At 40.9% G+C, this 26072-nt stretch overlaps 1 protein-coding gene across 1 annotated transcript in view; it reads left to right on the top strand.

Moving 5' to 3' along the window:
- The window catches only part of LOC126260921 (protein retinal degeneration B), a 598186-nt gene that overhangs the window by 527897 nt on the left and 44217 nt on the right, over positions 1-26072 (top strand). Inside the window, exon 20 of the mRNA XM_049958405.1 lies at positions 3508-3624. Coding sequence (XP_049814362.1) covers positions 3508-3624 — 117 coding nt within the window. The remainder of the gene's footprint in view (positions 1-3507; positions 3625-26072) is intronic.

Raw genomic sequence — 26072 nt, 5'->3', positions numbered from 1 at the left:
GCTTTTGTTACGTCACTGTAGTTGGTGTCCATAATTATCCTGCCAATGCCTGACATCTCAATGTAATGGTAGACTTACTGAGATGATAGGGAGACTTGCAAGTAGCATTAGTAATAGCTGAATGTATATCAATTGGAATATTGCACTCAAGAATGGTGGGGGTGGCAGGGTAGTGCCATTGTTCGTTACCAACGTTCGTCATTGTCCCTTCATTATGTAGTCTGATGAGGTTAGTGTCCATGTAAGCACTCGTAGTACTACTTTCAGTGTTTGTTAAAGGCACTGTGGTTTAGGGAAGTTCAATATCATAGTCCTTGTGTGGGTGCTGATGTGACAATGGTTGCATTGATGTGCGGGTATTAAACATAGAAATATTGCAATTTTTATCTTGCAGTGAAAAGTCGTTAGATAAACACTCACAGCACTTGCTATCATTGACTGTAGCTGACTGAGTGTTGCTGTGTGTGTGTTGGATCCATGTCGGCAAGGTATTGGATTCTTACATCGAGTGGAGGAGGAGCAACGTGTCGTACGAAAATGTTGCAGCGCATTTGTCAAAAAACTCGGGGTCACCAATGTAGGTTTCAGGTACTGAACGCAATGTTCATAATGTGTAATGACTGTCAACATTACCGATTCATGTATACAATATTTATTTATACATATTATATGCACATATACAAATTAAACACTTGGTGTTTCAGAACACACTGTGCCCAACGTCCAGAGATACTGTTCTTGCAGCAATCTTCTTGGAGACAGAAGTCCAAAGAGCTTGTGTCCCCACAAAAAGAATAATTGGTTTCTTTTACTAGGTGAAGCCCTTGGATGAATCAGATCACGTAGTTCTGCTTTTACTAAGGTGGATGGAAGCTACATAAACAGAATTTCGTTGTGATAAAACAGCTACATCCTGCTGCTTGTCCAAAATCCTACTGGTTAGGTTCTGTTTGCTGATATACATTGTGCGTGATGTTATGAGACTCCATCACAGCAGTGAAATATTTAAAGTTTCCTTCCACATTGACTTATGATCAAACAACTGCATAAATTTGTTAGTAAATCAGAGTCCAGGCTGATGTTTACAAGAACAGTTCCTAGAAAATTACATTTTGTGTGGAGGAGATTGCTTCAGACCACATATTTCAGCTGTTGTTGAGTAAGCCCAGTGTCTGGTAACCATACAAAATAGATCTGAGACAGTGATAAGAGAATGCTCAGAAAAGAGATGTGCAGTCTGTCACAGGGTTCTTCATATAAATTGAAAATATCACATTTCTGTTCAAAGGTCTTTAATATGAGAAAAATATGTGATCGTGAAAGGAATGAGTCTCAAAGTTTCCAAATCACATTTACTGCAGGGAATCAACAAATATGCTTTCCGACTTCAATGTAACATGGATACCCATAATATTGCATGAACTGCTAAAGACATTTGAACAAGGTTTTCGCAGTGATACTAACGAAAGGGGAAGTATTTTTTAGTGTGATTAATATTTATCATTGTTTATCAAGTGAGAGATTGAAACTATTATTAGTTTATTTTATAACTCATGAAAAAGGAACCGCACTGGAATTGCAACAATTTTATATTGCGTAAATGGTGTGATTTCATGATGTACCTGCAACCCTATTCTTCATTTTAACACATTACCCATGTGTTTATGCAAAATCCCAATCATCGCTTTTCATTATCATTGTACCTATTCATGCGCCACCTACAGGAATCCTTCCTAAAAATCCAGAATCCTTAACCCCCACCTGGTTCAGATTCGTTGATGACATCTTTGCTATCTGACTTGAAGGTAAGGACACTCTATTCACATTCCTCCAGAACCTCAACAACTTCTCCCCTATTTGCTTCACCTGGGCCTAGTCAACCCAACAACCCACCTTCCTAGATGTAGACCTCCACCTCAGAGATGGCTACATCAGTACCTCTATCCATATCAAACCTACAAACCACCAGCAATACCTCCACTCTGACAGCTGCCACCCATTACATACCAAGAAGTCCCTTCCATACAGCCTAGCCACCCATGGTTGTCACATCTGCAGTGTTGAGCAGTCCCCCTCAAAATATACAGTGTGTTTCACTGAAGCATTCACTGACCGCAATTATCCTCCCAACCTTGTACAAAAGCAAATCTCCCATGCCTTATCTTTCCAGTCTCCCAACACCTCCCAAAGTCCCACAGTCCGGCCACAGAGGAGCATTCCCCTTGTAATTCAGTACCATCCGGGACTGGAGCAACTGAATTACATTCTCCACCAGGGTTTAGATTAACTCTCGTTGTGCCCTGAAATGAGAAATGTTCTGCCCACTATCCTTCCCACCCCTCCTACAGTGGTATTTCGCTGTCCACCGAACCTACACAATATACTTGTCCATCCTTAAACAACCCAAGCTCCCAATCCCTTACCTCATCGATCATACCCCTGTAATAGACCTAGATGGAAGACCTGACCCATATGTCCTTCTTCCACCATCTACTCCTGTCCGGTCACTAACATCACCTATCCCATCAAAGGCAGGGCTACCTGTGAAACCAGTCATGTGATCTACAAGCTCAGCTGCAACCACTGTGCTGCATTCTGTGTAGGCATGACAACCAACAAGCTGTCTGTCCACATGAATGGCCACCGACAGACTGTGGCCAAAAAACAAGTGGACCACCCTGTTGCTGAACACGCTGCCAGACATGATATCCCTCATCTCAATGACTGCTTCACAGCCTGTGCCACATGGATCCTTCCTACGAACACCAGCTTTTATGAATTGCACGGACGGGAACTTTCCCTGCAATACATCCTACGTTTCCGTAACCCTCCTGGCCTCAACCTTCATTAGTCACTGTCCTCACCCATACAGCCCCCTCCCTGTTCCCATTCCTACACTACACAGCCGTCATTTCACCACCACACACAGCCTTTTCTTTTTATTTCTCTCCTTTCCTCTACTCCCCCCCCCCCCCCCTCTCCATCTTGTCTCCTGCCCTCCGTCTAAACTGCAGCATTTCACTGTCCGCCACCCCCACCATACTATACCCTTCCCAGCCTCCTCCTTACCCCCACCCAGTCGCCACTCCCATCATGCACTGGTGCTGCAGCTTGCAGTGTGGTTTCAGTTGTCTGTATATTTTATATAATTTTTGAAAAATTGGAGGGCTCCAAATTAAAATGGAAAACTCTTAAATTTGATGTACTGATGAAATCAGTAAAGCTAGAGAAAAATGACAACGTACAAAATTGTATAGGGAGTCCCTCCTGTGTACAATTTCTGAATGCAGTAGGAAGGGAAATAATTATTTTGTTAGACTGTGTCTCAATAACCAAACACTATATGCTGACTTGTGGTGCATAAATGTTAATTTAGATGAAAAGAAAGTTCACTGTATCTCTTTGTAATAAGAAAATGTGTTTTAATAAGTTCTTATTCCATTTATTAAATTTTTTATGTTTTACAAATTTTAATTTTGACAAAAATTTCAATTTGTTTTGTGTCAGCTGGCAAGAATTGATGGGGCACCTGCAGCAGGCTTTGAGGAAAAGGATACAGCTGCTTTCAATCCAGGGCATCCACGGGAAAAATGGATCAAGAAGAGAACTTCAGTTAAACTGAAGGTGAATGAATTTTTTTCTATTAATGCCATTTGTAGTTTCTGTCTCGTAAATCTCTATCTTTCATAATTCCAAAATGGTGAGTAAAGTGTCATTAAGTTTAGTCTTTTCTCATGGTATTAGCTCCCCCCCTCCCAATCCTCTCTTTCACTCTCTCTTCACTCTCCCTCTCTTTCTATTTCTGTTTATATCTCCCACTCCCTTTCCCTTTTGCTCTCCTTCCATCTCCCTTTCTCAGCTGCCTCCCCTTAATTATTGTCACATTTTCTTCTGCAGGCACATAATTTAACTTAGGTGTCCTCAGGAAGTGACTAGTTTGCCTGAACAGCATTGTAAGCAACATTTTCATAGGATAGGAGTTAAGAGTTGGAAAACGCTTTATTTGAGATCCTGCATCTGATCGTTAAGTTGTTACTGTCTCGGGTTACTTTTACTATCACTGTGAAACCACACACTTCTTTGCTGTGGGGAACAACATTGTACGTGAAGGGGTCATGGACGACATACAAAATGTTGTGGTAATGAGTATAGCACATAGCACACATGAATAGAGGAAGGAAAAGTAAAGTTACCATTTTGTGAGTGGAAGGGCAATGAAAAGAAGACACTTACTGGCAGTAAATACCCTTCTATAGCAAACACAAATTTTCCTGTTTGTGGAAAATTGACATCTGATGGGTGAGTGGAACAATATTATAACTGTTAATCATAATGAAAATAAGTTTCTCATAAGTTGCATAGCCAAGAACTTGTATTTGTAAAATATTTGCAGAGTTAAATACAGTAGTATAACAACCAAAACAGTAATTAATAAAGTATCCACTGCTGTGGACTATAAATTCCTTATTACAAGGTATAGTTTCCTACCACGTCTTCAGTATTTTACCCTTACACAGCCAAATAAAAGAGCCTTTCATGGATATCATCAAAATGATTGAGGTCCAGTCACTGCCAATGCCAGGGCAATGAATTTTTTGTCTGCGTGATGAACTGATTTCAGAGATCTTGGCCGCATAGGCCGTGTGTCACATAGAGGTTAATTCAAAATATCTCAGTATATCTGGCTACAAATTTCATCTGATGGCACTGCTATACTAGGGGACAAAAAAGTCATAGTATTCTGCAACTGTGAATTTATCGAAGCATTGCAAAGAGATGAAGAGATACTTACCTTGTATGATAAGCTTTTGCCAGCCAGAAGCGCCAAGAAGAAGGGCTTCCTTGACATGTCGGTATATCCCAGCTGAAAAACAGGATTTCTATTAGCAACTACCAAGTGAATATCAGATTAAAATCTGTATGGTAAAACCCATTGACTGATTACTGAGGCTTTAATACTGACTATGTACAGATTTAGTATACAAGCAACAGAAACAGTGTTAAATGTTTCAACATATTCCTGTGCTACTTCTTTTGTGTATTTGTATTACAATAAACATTATATGTTTTATTGTTGTTTCTCGAAGTATGCTATTTTTGCAATTAGTAACATAGAAAAATCAGTTTGTTTCAGTGGTGCAACAGTGTAACTGCACTGATACATCATTGTTTCCCAAAAAAATCAAATTAATACTATTTTTCAAAGATAACATGTGCCCTTTTATGTTGTATAATAACTGTTAGGGAAAAAAATGTAAATATTTGTGAAATAATTTATTAAAAATTAAGAAATGAAACAGATTAGAGAAACATTTGTCATACCTTTGTATGATCCTTGAAAATGTACACAGCAAATGAGATACCAACACACATTCTCTTTCCTGATATTTGAAGGATTGTCTATTGACAAATTTTTGAGACTGAAAAACTTTTAGAACTTTCTTAAATCTTCGGGCATAAGTGATCAAAATATGTCAAGGCCACACAACAGCAGACTCTCACATTTATACAAATTGTTTCACAAAACACTTGACACTTTTTCAATTTTTCACAAAACATTTGTTTCCATGTTTTGTTCAGAAAGCACGATCTTTTTGACAACTCATTTGCTTTCCTAGAGTCTTTTGTTCTTAGAATGTCCTAAATTTAGCACCTGATTTAAAGAAAAGTTTTATGATGGTGCAAAATTGCTAGACCTTGAAGAGATGAACTTTGACACTTCATTTACATAGCTAGCAGCAGCTGCTCATGAAATATTTCAATTGTCCCTCAAATTATTGAGTTTTGCCTTGTTACCTTGGTTATTTTCCAGAAGTGAAACATTTGCTATACAAAACTAGGCTTCTCTCTCTCTCTCTTCATCCAAACAGGCCTAGGAAGGCCCAATGGTACCAACCGGCCACTGTCATCCTCAGACCACAGGCGTCACTGGATGCAGATATGGAGGGGCATGTGGTCAGCACACCACTCTCCTGACCGTATGTCATTTTACGAGCCTGGCTTCACACTGATCAATTTGATACCATATTTCTCCATTTCCCACTTTTCGTTTGACTATTAAAATTCGGACAAAACTCATTTTGTAATGTATAGGGAGTAGTGTTTTTCCCTTACTCAAACATTTGACCAAAACGTAGCCAGGATGATGTTTTACCTAGTGTATAATGCATGCATCAAGAAAGCCCAAATAAGTAAGCATAAAACAATTTTTTATTCTCCTGTAAAATTTGCTTTTTGTTAGTTAAGACATTGTTGAAGTCAACAAGCCAAGTGCTGAAAAGTAGACACACAAAAATGTGGTTTAGGGAGGGGGATGGGGGGCCTGCAATTAAATATTAGCCTTACCAGTCACTTTACTTTTGTAACAACCAGTTCAGGAATACAGTCAATGCCCCATCTCTTCCCCAGAGGGAGAGTGGGGGATGACATCAACATCTACATCTACATCAATACTCCTCAAACCACCATGAGGTGCATGACAGAGGGTACATCCCATTGAATCAGTTATTAGGGTTTCTTCTTGTTCCATTCATGTATGGACTACAGGAGGAGTGAGTGTTTCAATGCCTCTGTGCATGCTGCATTTATTCTAACTTATCCTCATGATCCCTATGGGAGCAATATATAGGGGGGGGGGGGGGGAGTTGTATGTTCCCAGAGTTGCCATTTAAAGTTGGTTCTTGAAATTTTGTTAGTAGAATTTTACGTCTATCTTCAAGAATTTGCCAGTTCAGTTTCTTCAGTATACCTGTGACACTCTCCATTGATCAAATGAACCTGTGACAATTCATGCTGCCCTTCTCTGTATACATTCAGTATTCTCTGTTAGTCCTATTTCACATGGGTCCCACACACTTCAGCAATATTCTAGAACTGGTTGCATAAGTGGTTAGTAAACAACCTCCTTTGTGGACTGATTGCACTTCCCCAGTGTTCTGCCAAAAACAAAATCTACCATGTGATTTACTCACAACTAAGTCTACATAGTCATTCCATTTCATATCCCTACAAAGTGTTACACCCTAGTATTTGTACAAGTCCAACATTGACTCATTGATAATATAGTCATAGAATACTACATTTTTGTTTGTTTTGCGAAGTGCACAATCTTACATTTCTGAATATTTAAAGCAAGTTGCCAATTGTTGCACTACTATGAACTTTTGTCAATATCTGAGTGAATATTTATACAGCTTATTTCAGATATTACTTCATTACAGATAACTGCATCATCTGCAAAAATCCTGATTTTACTATTAATGTTGCCTGCAAGGTCATTAATATACAGTACAAACACTTACCGGGGGCACACCAGAGGTTACTTCTACATCTGACGATGACTATTACATTACATTTATCGCTTTCCATGGATCCCTTGGAGAGGAGTCTCTGAGATGTGAAAAGAGTCAAAGGTCCCTTTTTTCTTTTTTTTACTCAGATACATGGATATTGTACAATTCTAATGCAGACAGAGTTATGAGCTATAATCCATGTGAAGATATTCATTGATGGAGTATGGAGTAGGAGTAGGAGGTGTTGGCCAACAGGAAGTTCTTTAATTCTCTCTGAAACCGATCTTTATCACTTACAAGACCTCTGATATGCTCTGGTAAGTTACTGAATATAGGAGTATCCATGTGTTTGACTCCTCTTTGTACTAATGTTAAGCTGTTATAGTCCTTATACAGATTGTTTTTGGTTCTGGTATTATAATCATGTTTTGCACTATTTTGTGTAAAAAAGAGACATGTTGGAAATGACAAAGGACATCAGTGAGTATATGTACTATCTATCAAAATAACATACTAGGCCCTCCCTATCAAAAAGTCATAAATCCAGTCACAAATTGCGCTTGATATCCCATACGATCGTACTTTTGACAATAAGCGTAAGTATGATAATGAGTCAAAGGCTTTTCAGAAATCAAGAAATACTGCAATGGCCTGGCTGCCTTGATCCAAAGCTTTCAGTATGTCTTGTGAGAAAAGTGCTAGGTGAGTTTCACATGATTGATATTTTTGGAATCCATGTTGGTTGGCATGGAGGAGGTTGCTCTGTTCAAGATACCTCATTAAGGGTATTGGATGGTAGTTTTGTGGATTGCTTCTACTGCCTTTCTTGTTGACAGATGTGACCTTTGCTTTTTTTTTCCCAATACCTGAGCGTGGTTTTTTGTTCAAGGGATCTGTGCTAGATTATAGTTAGAAGAGGGGCTAACTTAGCCGAGATTCACTATAGACTCTGACATGGATTCCATTGGGTCCAGGAGCATTCTTCAATTTCAACAATTTCAGCTGTTTCTCAACAAATCTGGCACTAATACTTATTTCATTCATCTCTTCAGTGGTATGAGGATTAAATCAGGGCAATTTTCATGGGTTTTTGTTTGTACAGGGGATTTAAAAATAGAGTTACACATTTCAGCTTTCGCTTTGCCACCCACAATTTCAGTTCCTGTCTCATTTGCTTTGAACTGGACACTAATTTTGGTGCCACTAACTGGCTTTACTTATGACCAGAATTTCTTCGGGTTTTTTGAAATATCATTTGACAGTACCCTGCTGTGGTAGTCATTGAAGGCATCATGCGTTACTCTGTTGACAGCCAAACATGTTTCATTCAGTATATCTCCATCTACAGCCCTACTATACATATTATGCTGTAATCTCAGTTTCTTTACAGTGACTGTATATTAGGGAGCTACCCTCCCATTATGGACTATTCTTCTGGGTACATATTTATCCAGTGTGGTCAACTATTCTTTTAAACCTGAGCCATAGTTCCTCTACATGCTCCTGCCCTGTGCTGAAAGTTTCAAGTTCCTCATTGAGATATATGCTATGATTTTTGTCTAGTTTACTGTACATATACATATTTCTGCTTAGTTTAATTGTGCTTTGTACTTGGGGTAATAATTGTTGCCCCAATTGCGGCATCGTTACTGATACCAGTTTGTTGCCATTAGATCCAATATACAGTAAAACTTCATCATAATGGAATCGCCTGGGACTAAAATAATTTTCTAAATTGAAAAAGTTTCTGGATTAAAAAAAACTCACTGGGGTACATAAAATTTGTCAGGTATCATACACAAAAGTACAGGAAATGTTTTTAATTATGCATATACTGTCTTTACATAGCTTCACTCCAGCACAGTAGATGTTCTAGTTCAAATGGCTCTGAGCACTATGGGACTTGAACTTCTGAGGTCATCAGTCCCCTAGAACTTAGAACTACTTAAACCTAACTAACCTAAGGACATCACACACATCCATGCCCGAGGCAGGATTCGAACCTGCGACCGTAGCGGTCGCGCGGTTCTAAACTGTAGCGCTTAGAACCGCTCGGCCAAATTGAACTAATTGATAAATAACATGGAATTTCTGTACTTCTACTTGAACTTTAAATTCCTTTATTATTGTACATACATACATATTATTACCATATTTATTTGCCTTACATTTCACTTTTTTTGCCACATTTCAAAGAGGGAAACTTGTTTTAATTTCCTGTTCAAAATTGTTTTTCTAAGCAATTTTTTGCACCATACAATAGTTGCAACAAGTAGGGAGAATTTGTGTGTGTTGCAAATTGCATAACATTGTTTATGCATGCAATGGCTTCTTCAGGCATATTAATGTTCCTAGGGACATAACTTTGCTCTTCTTCTTCTTCTTCTTCTTCTTCTTCCTCTTCCTTTGTTTCTTCATCATCATCATCTTCCTCTCTGTGTTGCGGATTAAATCTGTTGGTGAAGTGAAAGTGGAGTGAGTTGACAGAATGTCATCACTTCAAATGTAATCATCTGCACTACATGAAATGTTTTGCATTTTCATTAATTCAGCAGTTGCTGCTGCATTTTCTTGAACTTCAATGGCCACAGAAGGGTCTTGTTCTTGATCCCCAAACCCCACTTCGTTGAAGCACTTTGTGACAGTTTCGGGTTTTATTTCCTTTACTGCCAAGCCAATCCAATTTACTGCATCCAGGACAGAAACTGAATGTGCAAGAGCTAATGCAATTTTGGCTTTTTCAACACTAAGATGAAGTAATCAACTATAATGACACTTGACTATGTAAATAACCCCCTGGTTTATGGGTTGTGTGAGGCTGGTTGAATCTGTAGGGAGCCAAGTCAGTTTCACGTTTGATAATGTTACTTTCGGGTGGCAGGTTGCATTGTCCCAGAAAAAGAGAACTTGATGATTTCTTTTTTTCATTTTGGCATTGAAAGAGCCCAGCCATTCTTTCATAAGACCACTCTCCATCCATGCCTTTTTATTGCTTCGCCATGTGACTAGGAGCTTACTGACATCCATGTTTTTGAAACAACATGGTCTTCCCACCTTTCCAATCACCAATGGCTTCTCCATTTCGCCTACAATGTTTCCACACAGCAGTACAGTGAGTCTTTCCTTGGATATTTTTCTGCCGGTGCATTTTTCACCTCAAATTGCTAGTTTTGAAGGCAGCGCATGATAAAACAGTCCCATTTCATCAGCGCTGAACACATCTTTTGGATCATAATCCACAATTAAGTTGAACAGCATTGTCTTCCATTCTGTTGCTACACTCTCCTCCACATCCTTAGCTTCCCCACACACTTTGTTCCAAGCAATGTTGTGCCTAGCTTTTAAACTGTCCACCCATCCTGTGGATACCTTAAACCCCATAATTCCAAGCTCTTTAGTGACTTTCAGAGCCTCACTCTGCGACATAGGTCCAGATAAAAGTAAATTTTTTGCCCGTGCACTTGCGAACCATTCCTACACTATTTCGTTAATTTCTTCATTTCCGGTCTTCGTTGCCTTTCTTTTCATCTGCCCGTTCCTTTTCATCGATCCATCCTGAATCTTATCCTTGTTTCTGAAAGTCTGACAAATTTGTGTGTTCCCACATTTGAAATGGAACATAATTTTGCACACATAGTCGCCTTGATTACATTAACCTTTTTGTTATGTGGTAACGGCACATACCATTTGTTCAACATCATGTTACTGTATCTTGTAAAGTCTACTATTCAACTGAAGCTGGCAGAAAATAATGACCTTGCCAGGTAAAACCATTGTTTAACAGAACAATACCCACCTCTTTCACTGCGCACATTTCAGCAGTGTGTTGGTAGATGTGCAACAATGTTCCTGTATGCACCGGCGTCCATTAATAATGAGGAAAATGAGAAAGCTGACAAACAGAGCGCGACCAATGAACCGTTTCCTTTGATGTACTGTACTGATACTGAGCGTAACTTATTCGTTGTGGAACAGAGCAGCGCGGTTTTAGGTCCACACCAGCAGCACTGGCTGCGCTGGACCTATTTTCTTGGTTTTGTGCCGCTTAACAGAGGTGTTAAAAGTAACATCCTTGTAGAGTCCTGAATAACTAATGAACTGTAATACAGCAATACTGTATAGGCTCTTTTCTTCATTATGCAATGAATTATTAAATATTTTCAAAGATTTGCTTTCTGTTTCCATGTTAGGCATGTTCCACTTTATACAAGAAATCAGCATATAAAAGTGCACTGAATGTGTTGAGACTGAAATACTTGTACTACGGTTTTGGCAGATATCTGAATTATACACGTGCCAATTTGAGAAAGTTCTACTGTATTTCCATCATAAGCAGGGTTCCTATCTATCTGTTCTAGGTAGTTTCCAGAGAAGGCATTTAGTGATGTTTCACAGGATGTCTTATCATGCCCACCATTTGTCATCCAACAAGTGATTAAGGAAATGAGTTTTGTTAAAGTACGATTGAGGGACTTAAGTACAAGTGAACTGAGATTGTGTCTAAAGCTTTCGCTTACATTAAGGGAGAAGTCTGGTGGGTATTATAAGGATTATCATTTTATGTCCATCCCTGATACTGAGTCTTGCCCAATCAATCTCACAAGAAGCTCCAGTTTCTATCTCAGTGGATTTGAGCTTCATGTATAATGCTGTGGGTACACTACCTCCACTTCCCATTTATCTATCCTTTCAGTATACTGTCAAACGGGGTGATTTCAGACACTGGGGCGAATTTGAACAGTATGGCTTATTTGCTCTTTTCCACTGCATAGAAACAAAGAGTTACTTACTTTAAAGTCCGTGTGCCAGTTATTTTAAGCGCAAGATTTCATTTATCGCTTTCCCCAACTTTTATTTTGCATCAGTTGTTTCCCTAGGTGAATAACTGACAAACAGTCTCAGTGTTAGAAATCCATGCATTATCATATAGTGGAAACTTCCTATTGTTGCGTCGAGCGGGAAGTTATTGTAACCGTAATTGTCGATGTGCTATGTAGCTAACAGCATTGAGACAATTTCTGTACAAGTTTGTCAAGTTTATCGTGCAAGGTTATAAAATAACAACGGTTTTTGTAAAACTGTGTACTGTATGGGGTGATTTCAGACAATGCCGAGAACGTATAAGAGCAGGAGACGTGCTGCAGTACGGTGTAATTATGACCTGTAACTTTTAGATAAAGCTGTTTGCGATATTCAGAGTGGTAAATTATCATACAGAAAAGCATGTGATTTGTATGGTATACCTAAATCAACCCTACAAAATAAAGTGCAGGAAGCACATAAAAAAAATGGGAGGACAGCCAGTGCTAAATAAAGAAGAAGAAGAAGAAGAAGAAATGTTGAAGAACAGTATCTTGAGGATTGCACATTGGGGATTTCCCTTCACTAAATTGGGTATTAGATATTTAGTAAAATGCTACCTTGATAAATCTGGCCAAAAAGAGAAGAAATTTCATAATAATTTGCTAGTAGAAGAATGGGTGCATTTATTTCTCAAATGACAGTCAGAACATCTTTCCGTTCGCCTAAGCAAAAATATTAAACAAGCTCGTGCAGAAGTGAACAAAGAGACTGTTAAGATGCTTTTCTCCAGTGTCAAGGCAAAGCTAGAAAATCTCCCACCTAGCAACATCATCAACTATGATGAAACCATCACTCTGTATCACTTCTTTGTAACAAAGGGCTACCTTAAAATGTGTAAAATGTCATCAAAATCAAATAAAAAGCATGTAGAATTAAGGCAGTAACTGTCCGAATTCACCCTCTATATACTGTAACTTCGGACAGAGATTTAGTACTTCGGACATAGATTTAAAAAACACACGTGTCCGAAATCACCCCAATCCATGGGGTGACTTCGGACACTTTATTTAACTACCTCAGATAAATACACCTACACATACACTTTCTGGTTCTGGGATATTTTATTCGTTACACATATACCCTACCACTTCCATAACAATCAATTAAATCTAACAATATATTTATAATATGGTTATAATAGAGGGAAACATTCCACGTAGGAAAAATATATCTAAAAACAAAGATGATGTGACTTACCAAATGAAAGTGCTGGCAGGTCGACAGACACACAAACATACACACAAAATTCAAGCTTTCGCAACAAACTGTTGCCTCATCAGGAAAGAGGGAAGGAGAGGGAAAGACGAAAGGATGTGGGTAAGGAGTCATTCCAATCCCGGGAGCGGAAAAACTTACCTTAGGGGGAAAAAAGGACGGGTATACACTCGCGCACACACACACATATCCATCCACACATATACAGACACAAGCAGACATATTTAAAGACAAAGAGTTTGGGCAGAGATGTCAGTCGAGGCAGAAGTGCAGAGGCAAAGATGTTGTTGAATGACAGGTGAGGTGTGAGTGGCGGCAACTTGAAATTAGCGGAGATTGAGGCCTGGTGGATAACGGGAAGAGAGGATGTATTGAAGAGCAAGTTCCCATCTCCGGAGTTCGGATAGGTTGGTGTTAGTGGGAAGTATCCAGATAACCCGGACGGTGTAACACTGTGCCAAGATGTGCTGGCCGTGCACCAAGGCATGTTTAGCCACAGGGTGATCCTCATTACCAACAAACACTGTCTGCCTGTGTCCATTCATGCGAATGGACAGTTTGTTGCTGGTCATTCCCACATAGAATGCGTCACAGTGTAGGCAGGTCAGTTGGTAGATCACGTGGGTGCTTTCACACGTGGCTCTGCCTTTGATCGTGTACACCTTCTGGGTTACGGGACTGGAGGAGGTGGTGGTGGGAGGGTGCATGGGACAGGTTTTACACTGGGGGCGGTTACAAGGGTAGGAGCCAGAGGGTAGGGAAGGTGGTTTGGGGATTTCATAGGGATGAACTAAGAGGTTACGAAGGTTAGGTGGACGGCGGAAAGACACTCTTGGTGGAGTGGGGAGGATTTCATGAAGGATGGATCTCATTTCAGGGCAGGATTTGAGGAAGTCGTATCCCTGCTGGAGAGCCACATTCAGAATCTGATCCAGTCCCGGAAAGTATCCTGTCACAAGTGAGGCCCTTTTGTGGTTCTTCTGTGGGAGGTTCTGGGTTTGAGAGGATGAGGAAGTGGCTCTGGTTATTTGTTTCTCTACCAGGTCGGTAGGGTAGTTGTGTGATGCGAAAGCTGTTGTCAGGTTGTTGGTGTAATGCTTCAGGGATTCCGGACTGGAGCAGATTCATTTGCCACGAAGACCTAGGCTGTAGGGAAGGGACCGTTTGATGTGGAATGGGTGGCAGCTGTCGTAATGGAGGTACTGTTGCTTGTTGGTGGGTTTGATGTGGACGGACGTGTGAAGCTGGCCATTGGACAGGTGGAGGTCAACATCAAGGAAAGTGGCATGGGATTTGGAGTAGGACCAGATGAATCTGATGGAACCAAAGGAGTTGAGGTTGGAGAGGAAATTCTGGAGTTCTTCTTCACTGTGAGTCCAGATCATGAAGATGTCATCAATAAATCTGTACCAAACTTTGGGTTGGCAGGCCTGGGTAACCAAGAAGGCTTCCTCTAAGCGACCCATGAATAGGTTGGCGTACGAAGGGGCCATCCTGGTACCCATGGCTGTTCCCTTTAATTGTTGGTATGTCTGGCCTTCAAAAGTGAAGAAGTTGTGGGTCAGGATGAAGCTGGCTAAGGTAATGAGGAAAGAGGTTTTAGGTAGGGTGGCAGGTGATCGGCGTGAAAGGAAGTGTTCCATCACAGTGAGGCCCTGGACGTGCGGAATATTTGTGTATAAGGAAGTGGCATCAATGGTTACAAGGATGGTTTCTGGGGGTAACGGATTGGGTAAGGATTCCAGGCGTTCGAGAAAGTGGTTGGTGTCTTTGATGAAGGATGGGAGACTGCACGTAATGGGTTGAAGGTGTTGATCTACGTAGGCAGAGATACGTTCTGTGGGGGCTTGGTAACCAGCTACAATGGGGCGGCCGGGATGATTAGGTTTGTGAATTTTAGGAAGAAGGTAGAAGGTAGGGGCGCGGGGTGTCGGTGGGGTCAGGAGGTTGATGGAGTCAGGTGAAAGGTTTTGTAGGGGGCCTAAGGTTCTGAGGATTCCTTGAAGCTCCCCCTGGACATCAGGAATGGGATTACCTTGGCAAACTTTGTATGTGGTGTTGTCTGAAAGCTGACGCAATCCCTCAGCCACATACTCCCGACGATCAAGTACCACGGTCGTGGAACCCTTGTCCGCCGGAAGAATGACGATGGACCGGTTAGGCTTCAGATCACGGATAGCCTGGGCTTCAGCAGTGGTTATGTTGGGAGTAGGATTAGGTTTTTTAAGGAGGATTGTAGGCAAGGCTGGAAGTCAGAAATTCCTGGAAGGTTTGGAGAGGGTGATTTTGGGGAAGAGGAGGTGGGTCCCGCTGTGATGGAGGACGGGACTCTTCCAGGCAGGGTTCAATTTGGATAGTGTCTTGGGGAGTTGGATCATTAGCGGTAGGATTAGGATCATTTTTCTTCGTGGCAAAGTGATACTTCCAGCAGAGAGTACGAGTGTAGGACAGTAAATCTTTGACGAGGGCTGTTTGGTTGAATCTGGGAGTGGGGCTGAAGGTGAGGCCTTTGGATAGGACAGAGGTTTCGGATTGGGAGAGAGGTTTGGAGGAAAGGTTAACTACTGAATTAGGGTGTTGTGGTGCCAGATTGTGTTGATTGGAATTTTGAGGTTTTGGAGGGAGTGGAGCTGGAAGTGGGAGACTGAGTAGATGGGAGAGACTGGGTTTGTGTGCAATGAGAGGTGGTTGAAGTTTGCTGGAAAGGTTGTGAAGGGTGAGTGAGTTGCCTTTCCGGAGGTGGGAAACCAGGAGATTGGATAGTTTTTTGAGGTGAAGGGTGGCATGCTGTTCTAATTTGCGGTTGGCCTGTAGGAGGATGCTCTGAATAGCCGGTGTGGATGTGGGAGAGGAAAGATTGAGGACTTTTATTAAGGATAGGAGTTGACGGGTGTGTTCATTGGCTGAGTTGATGTGTAGGTGAAGGATTAGGTGGGTGAGGGCAATGGATTGTTCAGTTTGGAACTGGTATAGGGACTGATTGAAAGAAGGGTTGCAGCCAGAGATGGGAACTTTAAGTGTGAGGCCTTTGGGGGTTATGCCAAATGTCAGACAAGCCTGAGAAAATAAAATATGCGAGCGTAATCTGGCTAGGATGAAGGCATGTTTGCGGAGGGAATGTAAATAAAACTTAATGGGGTCGTTGTGGGGGTGTTGTGAGGGTGACATGGTATTAGAAGGTGGAAAGTGTAACATGAGGTTGAAATGAAAATGAAAGATAAAAATATATGGGGAGAGATAAGGGTGAACTAGAAAGTAACTGGAGATCTGGTATGAAAAAAGGCGAAAAAGTGTTGGTTAAGTTGATCCTGTGGTGAACTTGGGTTGGCAGACAGCGGTGTGCATGAAGGTTAGGTGGTTGTGTTGCCGCTAAAACACGTTAAAGGACGGAGAAATTCGGGAAAATGTCGAAAAAAACGTGTAAATGTATTAAAGGAGTGGTGTTGTGGTGAAAGATTACGAAAATGGGGCTAACAATTGTAATAATGACGTTAAAACCTGTGGGGAGCGGCTAAAAATGATCAGTGATGTGCGAAAAACGGAAGTGGAAATAAAGTGAAAGTTATTAGAACTAGTCGAAATGGTTGTTTAATACGTGAAGGCAGCTGTTATTGAACTAGAAACAGTGGATTTTATAGCAGCGGTAGTGTTGAAAGCGGAAAATAAAAATTATTTGGTTATGGTTTGGAAGTGGGTTACGTATTATTGAGTATATATAGGCGGGATAAAATTGTATTACGGTAAAAAGGGGAAGGTGAATACAAAGTGAGACTACTGGTAAAAACAGAAAGAGAAAATAAAGAGAAAATAAGACGACAGGAAAGATTTCGAAATGCAACAGCGACAATAACAGACGTAATTGTTGGGTTCAAATTAATGATATGGTTATAATAGAGGGAAACATTCCACGTAGGAAAAATATATCTAAAAACAAAGATGATGTGACTTACCAAATGAAAGTGCTGGCAGGTCGACAGACACACAAACAAACACAAACATACACACAAAATTCAAGCTTTCGCAACAAACTGTTGCCTCATCAGGAAAGAGGGAAGGAGAGGGAAAGACGAAAGGATGTGGGTAAGGAGTCATTCCAATCCCGGGAGCGGAAAGACTTACCTTAGGGGGAAAAAAGGACGGGTATACACTCGCGCACACACACACATATCCATCCACACATATACAGACACAAGCAGACATATTTAAAGACAAAGAGTTTGGGCAGAGATGTCAGTCGAGGCAGAAGTGCAGAGGCAAAGATGTTGTTGAATGACAGGTGAGGTGTGAGTGGCGGCAACTTGAAATTAGCGGAGATTGAGGCCTGGTGGATAACGGGAAGAGAGGATATATTGAAGAGCAAGTTCCCATCTCCGGAGTTTGGATATGTTGGTGTTAGTGGGAAGTATCCAGATAACCCGGACGGTGTAACACTGTGCCAAGATGTGCTGGCCGTGCACCAAGGCATGTTTAGCCACAGGGTGATCCGCATTACCAACAAACACTGTCCGCCTGTGTCCATTCATGCGAATGGACAGTTTGTTGCTATTCCCAACATCACCACTGCTGAAGCCCAGGCTATCCGTGATCTGAAGGCTGACCGGTCCATCGTCATTCTTCTGGCGGACAAGGGTTCCACGACCATGTTACTTGATCGTCGGGAGTATGTGGCTGAGGGACTGCGTCAGCTTTCAGACAACACCACATACAAAGTTTGCCAAGGTAATCCCATTCCTGATGTCCAGGCGGAGCTTCAAGGAATCCTCAGAACCTTAGGCCCCCTACAAAACCTTTCACCTGACTCCATCAACCTCCTGACCCCACCGACACCCCGCACCCCTACCTTCTACCTTCTTCCTAAAATTCACAAACCCAATCATCCCGGCCGCCCCATTGTAGCTGGTTACCAAGCCCCCACAGAACGTATCTCTGCCTACGTAGATCAACACCTTCAACCCATTACGTGCAGTCTCCCATCCTTCATCAAGGACACCAACCACTTTCTCGAATGCCTGGAAACCTTACCGAATCTGTTACCCCCGGAAACCATCCTTGTAACCATTGATGCCACTTCCTTATACACAAATATTCCGCACGTCCAGGGCCTCACTGTGATGGAGCACTTCCTTTCACGCCGATCACCTGCCACCCTACCTAAAACCTCTTTCCTCATTACCTTAGCCAGCTTCATCCTGACCCACAACTTCTTCACTTTTGAAGGCCAGACATACCAACAATTAAAGGGAACAGCCATGGGTACCAGGATGGCCCCTTCGTACGCCAACCTATTCATGGGTCGCTTAGAGGAAGCCTTCTTGGTTACCCAGGCCTGCCAACCCAAAGTTTGGTACAGATTTATTGATGACATCTTCATGATCTGGACTCACAGTGAAGAAGAACTCCAGAATTTCCTCTCCAACCTCAACTCCTTTGGTTCCATCAGATTCACCTGGTCCTACTCCAAATCCCATGCCACTTTCTTTGATGTTGACCTCCACCTGTCCAATGGCCAGCTTCACACGTCCGTCCACATCAAACCCAGCAACAAACAACAGTACCTCCATTACGACAGCTGCCACCCATTCCACATCAAACGATCCCTTCCCTACAGCCTAGGTCTTCGTGGCAAACGAATCTGCTCCAGTCCGGAATCCCTGAAGCATTACACCAACAACCTGACAACAGCTTTCGCATCCCGCAACTACCCTCCCGACCTGGTAGAGAAACAAATAACCAGAGCCACTTCCTCATCCTCTCAAACCCAGAACCTCCCACAGAAGAACCACAAAAGTGCCCCACTTGTGACAGGATACTTTCCGGGACTGGATCAGATTCTGAATGTGGCTCTCCAGCAGGGATACGACTTCCTCAAATCCTGCCCTGAAATGAGATCCATCCTTCATGAAATCCTCCCCACTCCACCAGGAGTATCTTTCCGCCGTCCACCTAACCTTCGTAACCTCTTAGTTCATCCCTATGAAATCCCCAAACCACCTTCCCTACCCTCTGGCTCCTACCCTTGTAACCGCCCCCAGTGTAAAACCTGTCCCATGCACCCTCCCACCACCACCTACTCCAGTCCCGTAACCCAGAAGGTGTACACGATCAAAGGCAGAGCCACGTGTGAAAGCACCCACGTGATCTACCAACTGACCTGCCTACACTGTGACGCATTCTATGTGGGAATGACCAGCAACAAACTGTCCATTCGCATGAATGGACACAGGCAGACAGTGTTTGTTGGCAATGAGGATCACCCTGTGGCTAAACATGCCTTGGTGCACGGCCAGCACATCTTGGCACAGTGTTACACCGTCCGGGTTATCTGGATACTTCCCACTAACACCAACATATCCAAACTCCGGAGATGGGAACTTGCTCTTCAATATATCCTCTCTTCCCGTTATCCACCAGGCCTCAATCTCCGCTAATTTCAAGTTGCCGCCACTCACACCTCACCTGTCATTCAACAACATCTTTGCCTCTGCACTTCTGCCTCGACTGACATCTCTGCCCAAACTCTTTGTCTTTAAATATGTCTGCTTGTGTCTGTATATGTGTGGATGGATATGTGTGTGTGTGCGAGTGTATACCCGTCCTTTTTTCCCCCTAAGGTAAGTCTTTCCGCTCCCGGGATTGGAATGACTCCTTACTCTCTCCCTTAAAACCCACATCCTTTCGTCTTTCCCTCTCCTTCCTTCTTTCCTGATGAGGCAACAGTTTGTTGCGAAAGCTTGAATTTTGTGTGTTTGTTTGTGTTTGTTTGTGTGTCTGTCGACCTGCCAGCACTTTCATTTGGTAAGTCACATCATCTTTGTTTTTAGATATAACAATTTATTTATTTATTTATTTATGTATTTATTTATTATCATCCCAATGATCAAATTTGTGATATAGGATTTGTCAGGGTACATTTTAACAACTGTATAATATCTTTACAAAATTTGTATCTGTGCTGAATTCATATTAATCTATCTTATGTTTAATACAATATACAACTAATAAGTGTTTTTATAACATAATTTATTAATCACTGATGTAATTTCATTTGTCACATTAACTTAAACATATATTTATACAGTTGCGCAGAGATATTCACTTATGCTGTAATAGCATTTGTCAAGCATGTGGTTCTTTAGAACAGTTTTAAATTTATCCTCATTTTCCAGCTCTTTGATATGTTTTGGTAGTGCATTAAAAAGTCTGATGCCTTGATTGCATACATGTTTCTGGCTTCGTGTCCTTGTTACTGCTTGTATGTGGAGATCTTTACATTGCCGTGTATCGTAATTATGGAAGTCTGTATTGGTTTTCATTTTGTCCTGATTTCTTTTGATCACCAACAGACATTTCAGAATGTATAATGATGGAATTGTTAAAATTTTCAGTGCTTTAAAAAGGGGCCTACAATGTGTTTGAGGTGGGCTGTGGGTCATTATCCGAATAGCACGTTTTTGCAATTTGAAAATCTCATTTAGACGACAATTTGTTTTTCCCCAGAATACTATCCCATAGGATGCAATGGACTGAAAATAGCCAAAATATACTAATCTGGTACAGTCATTACTACAAACTCTTGAAATTATTCCAAGCACAAAACGTGCTGAATTTAGTTTTAGTGCTAAGTTCACCACATGGTCCTTCCAATTAATCTTCTCGTCAATGTGCATACCCAGGAATTTTGCACACTGTACTCTTTCAGGTTGTTTGCCCTCCATGGTGGGATTTAGGTCGTCCTGTTCACTTATTTTTCCATATTGCACATAATTAGTTTTTTTTTGCATTCAGTGTTAGCTTTTAGCACTAAACCATTTTTGTATATCTTGTAGGACATGGTCCACAGTACTGTGCAATGACTGCTTCATATCACTAACTATTAAACTAGTATCATCAGCAAATAACATGATTCTAGCTTTTCTCTCTGAAACCTGAATATCATTAATGTAAATGAGGAACAGCAAGGGGCCTAATACACTTCCTTGGGGTACTCCTGCTGTGACCTCCCTTGGATCTGATCTTAGTTTAATTTTTTGATTAATATTTGGTGCTGTAATTTCAACCACCTGCATCCTCTTTTCCAGATATGACTCAAACCACTTTTTTACCGGTCCTCTGATACCTATAGCTTCAAGCTTTTTCAGAAGTATGCCGTGGTCAACAGTGTCAAAGGCTTTTGACAAATCTAGATTTATCCCAACTACACTATTTCCCTCTTCCAATTTAGTGATTATTTCTTTTGTGTATTCTAGTACAGCTGTTTCGGTACTTCTCCCACCTTGAAATCCATGCTGATTACTGTTTATCAGATTGTGCATATTAAGATAATGTGTGACACTATATTTCATTAGTATCTCTAAAACTTTAGAGAAAGTTGGGAGGAGTGAGACAGGTCTGTAGTTTTCTATTTTAAGTTTATCACCCTTTTTCAACAGGGGAATGACTAGAAATTTTCAGTTTTTGTGGAAACACGCCCTCAGCCATTGACAAGTTTGCTATGTGCGCCAATGGTTGCGCTATCTGATTAGCTGTTTTCTTTACTAATATTATTGGCACCTCATCTACTCCAGCTGACATCTTGGACTTCAGACTTTTAATCACTTTTAAAACTTCCTTTTCGTTTTTTGGAACTGCCATCATACTGCTGGCTGCCTTGGGTGCTTCCATCTTAATCTGCTCCCCAAGATTCCTGCTTAATGTCTGGGGTACATTTAAAAAGTAATTATTTATATAATTAGGCATGGATATTTATCTACCATTTTATTCTCCTCATCTTTTAGAATAATTTCCTTGTCTTTGGTAGGTACCCCGGTTTCTTTTCTCACACCGAGCGAGGTGGCGCAGTGGTTAGACACTGGACTCGCATTCGGGAAGACGACGGTTCAATCCCGCGTCCGGCCATCCTGATTTAGGTTTTCTGTGATTTCCCTCAATCGCTCCAGGCAAATGCCAGGATGGTTCCTTTCAAAGGGCACGGCCGACTTCCTTCCCCGTCCTTCCCTAATCCGATGAGACCGATGACCTCGCTGTCTGGTCTCCTTCCCCAAAAACAACCAACCAATCTTTTCTCACAATTTCCCATGCTATTTTAGTTTTATTTCTGGACTGTTTTATTTCCATATTATTACTTAATAACTTTACATTTGCAATTACTCTGTGGTATATTTTCCTATACCTCTTTACATATTCTATAAAATCAATATTTGTACACTCCCTCAACTCTGAATTCAGTTTTTTCATGTTTTCACATGATTTCTTAATTCCAAGAGTCATCCAAGAACTGGACTTTATGTATCCAGTAGACTTGATTCTGGTCAGTTTCTTTGGAAAACACATCTCAAAGTTCATCATATAAATCGATGCAAATACACAATATGCCTCATCTGTACTTGACTGTTTCATAACATCTAACCAATTTTCATTTTCTAAGATACTTATGAACTGATGACAGCTGTCCACAGAGAAGTTTCTTTTGTAAATATTATTTACACCTTTATCTTCCTTTGACCTTAAAGGGATTTCAATGGTGAAAGCATTGTGGTCAGACAATCCTAAATCTATGTTTGTTACTTCTATGTCAGTTTCTGACATATTTGAGAAAATGTTATCTATGAGGCTATTGGAGGTGTTTGTTATTCTAGTTGAATTGTTTATGTGTGGTGACATGTTGAAACTCTTTAATATGTCCAAAAATTGCCTTTTTTGTTGACTTTCAACTAGAAGATTAATATTGAAATCACCACAAAGAATAATCACAGTTTCTTTTTTGTAAATAGTATTTAGCAACAATTCTAATTTATCAAAAAAGACTTTTATGTTTCCACATGGTGACCTATACACTGTTATGGCTATGACTTTTTTGATCAGGTCATATAGCTGGACAGCACCTGCTTCAAAAAACTTTTCAATACTTAAGTTCTCTGCTTCACATCTCTTTTTAAATTCTAACTCTTGTCTAAGGTAAATACCGACTCCACCACCTTTTGCAATTTTCCTACTATAATTATTTGCCAGTTTAAATGGATTAATATGAATACTACTAATTTCTTGGTCCTTACACCAATGTTCAGTAATACACAAGACATCAGGTTGGGTGTTACTTACTGATATTTCAAGTTCACAATATTTGTTCTTGAGGCACTGCACATTTAGAGTCATAACCTTTAGAACAGGGGAGTGAGCACTGGTGGTATTTCTCCTTTCGTTTAACACTGTTATCTTGGAGTTTTCATTATGGCTGGATACCAAAAATCCTGTTGTACCACAGGTCCTTGTTTCTATTGCTTTGATTGATTGTTTATACCAGCTGTGGCAGCTGATGACATTTTAATATTTACAATAGCAGATGATGATTTTTTAGTGCTTCAGCAAATGTTGCTCTTGTAAGGTTTTCATTTCTTCTGCTTCTGTCCTCATTTGGAGTGGGATTTTAGGGAACTTTTCTACTGTTATGCGGCTTATTTCTTCTAGTATCTTTTCACCCATCATCTTTTTTCCATAATAGTTCCTATGCTGTCCATGCCTCGTGAAATGATTTCTCACTGAGCTGTTTGCATCCACAAAAGTTGCACACTTAAAAGCACAGCAGATTTTCCTGAATTTATTATTTGTTGACGTTATTTCTTTGTTTACACATGGTTCCTCGATTAGATCATGTCTATGTGGCACACTTACAATGAGAACCTTTAAATTTAGATCTGACAGCTTTTTCAGAGTTGTTTGAAGTGCCCTTGTCGCTAGTTGGCTTTCATTTTTGTATATGTCATTTGCTCCACCTATTAGCACACAGCATGTTATTTGTGCCACACCCTTTGCATGACTATCACCTAATACACAGACTTGATATTTGTTGTTCTCCAGGTGCCCTCGTTCCGTCGTTTTTATAGTACACTTTGGAGAAACATTTCTCTCGTTAGAACACACAGATGATCTAGATTCACTTTCACTTGTCTTATTTTTTGAGTTCACATTTCGTCCTGTCGTGTCTTTATTAGCCGTTTTTCTTTGCACTCTATTTACTGACGATGTCATACTGCCAGAAAGATTTTGTTTACTACTAGCAGAAGTTTTGTTTGAAACGAAAATTGCCGGTATGTTTTCATTACACTGGTTTTTTAAATCGTCATAATTCCGCTGCTTTATCAGTTCCTCTAACTTATTTACGTAATGATTTGCAAGCACAAGGTCTTGCTGAAGCGATGTAGTAACACTTTCTTCTATGCAGTTATCGTATCTTGACAAAGCTACCGTTAGTAGATCGCTGCATTCCATGCCACAGTCACATTTCGCGTCCCATTCTTCTGTTCCCGCGAAACACTTTGTATGAATCCATTTTTGCGACACTGCACATAACTTGATACATTTCGCGATGTAGTTATTGCACTTTATACAATTTATACTCGATATGTAGCCATTTACCGTGGAACTATTTATACACACTTTTACACGCGACACCATCTTGAATTGGATCAAGATATATGAAAGTTACAATCAAAATAATGACAAAACTATCGGAAATCACCCCGTTTGACGGTACACTTAAGTTTTCCGCAAAAATCTCACTGGTATCAATTTCAGGTTTCAACCAGCTTTCTGTGGCTAGTATTATGTGAGCTTCATTGCTTTTCAGGAGCACTTCAAACTGTGATGCTCTGTTGTGAACGATTTGGGAGATAACCACTATGATTTTAATAGTCTGACTGGTGGGAAGCATTTGATTTTATCTTACACTGCTACTTATGGGTTTCCTACAGCTATCATTTTATCTGAATTGGATGGAGAGTCACCTAATCTAAAAATCCCTTGTGTGCACCCCACACACCATCTGCTACCTGAGTAGCAGCCTCTGATGTGTAGCAGCCTCTGATGTGTAGTGCACACATGGCCCATTTATGCGGACCCTACAGTTCTCAACCCTGTTGTGCAAATTCAGGAAGCCACAGCCTAGCCTGTCACAAAACCTTTGAAGTCTCTTGTTCAATCCTTCCACTTGACTCAGAATCAAGGGGCCATGATCAGTTCTTGGGACAACGCTGCAAATTGTGAGCTTTTTTGAAATTCTGTGCACAAGGCTGATCTTCTCAACCTTCTCTTCCAGCCACTGGAATGACCCAAGTATGACCTCGGAGCCCAGAAGACAGGCATCATTTGTTCCAATGTGCACCGCAAACTGCAGCTGGTTTCCCCCGTTTCCTCAATGGCTGCTGGAATAGCCTTTTCGAAATGTTGAATGAGGACCCTAGGCATACACACTGAGTGCACCTGGTGTCTTTTCCTCTCCCTTGCTGCCATTTCAATGGATGCCATACATTTGAACTGCCTATGATAGATAGACCCCCTACTCTTTTGTTTGCATCATCTTGATACTAGACAAGACATATTCCCCCAAAAGAAGGTGAAGTGAGTACCACTGGCTCAATTTCAGTGAAAGACAGCACCTGAGACTTGTTGGTTAGGGGGATCAGCGTGACACCCTGTGTCCTACCTGGTCCCTGTCCATCCTGTACAGGATGCCTAGATCTATAATTGACATAACAGTCACAGTCAAGTGGATGGGTTATGACAGATGTTGTACTTCCTGTAGAGGTGACAGGATCCAGAGGAGAGGCTAGTACTTGAGGTACCTCTGGTACAGGTATCACAGGTACACCTTGGGCACTTTTCCAACACACCAATTCACGGCAGCTGCCATTTGTTTGACAGTAATCA

This window comes from Schistocerca nitens, chromosome 1 (genome assembly GCF_023898315.1).
Source record: "Schistocerca nitens isolate TAMUIC-IGC-003100 chromosome 1, iqSchNite1.1, whole genome shotgun sequence".
NCBI lineage: Eukaryota > Metazoa > Arthropoda > Insecta > Orthoptera > Acrididae > Schistocerca > Schistocerca nitens.
The sequence above is the reverse complement of the archived record's forward strand: the minus strand, read 5'-3'. Positions and strand labels throughout refer to the sequence as shown.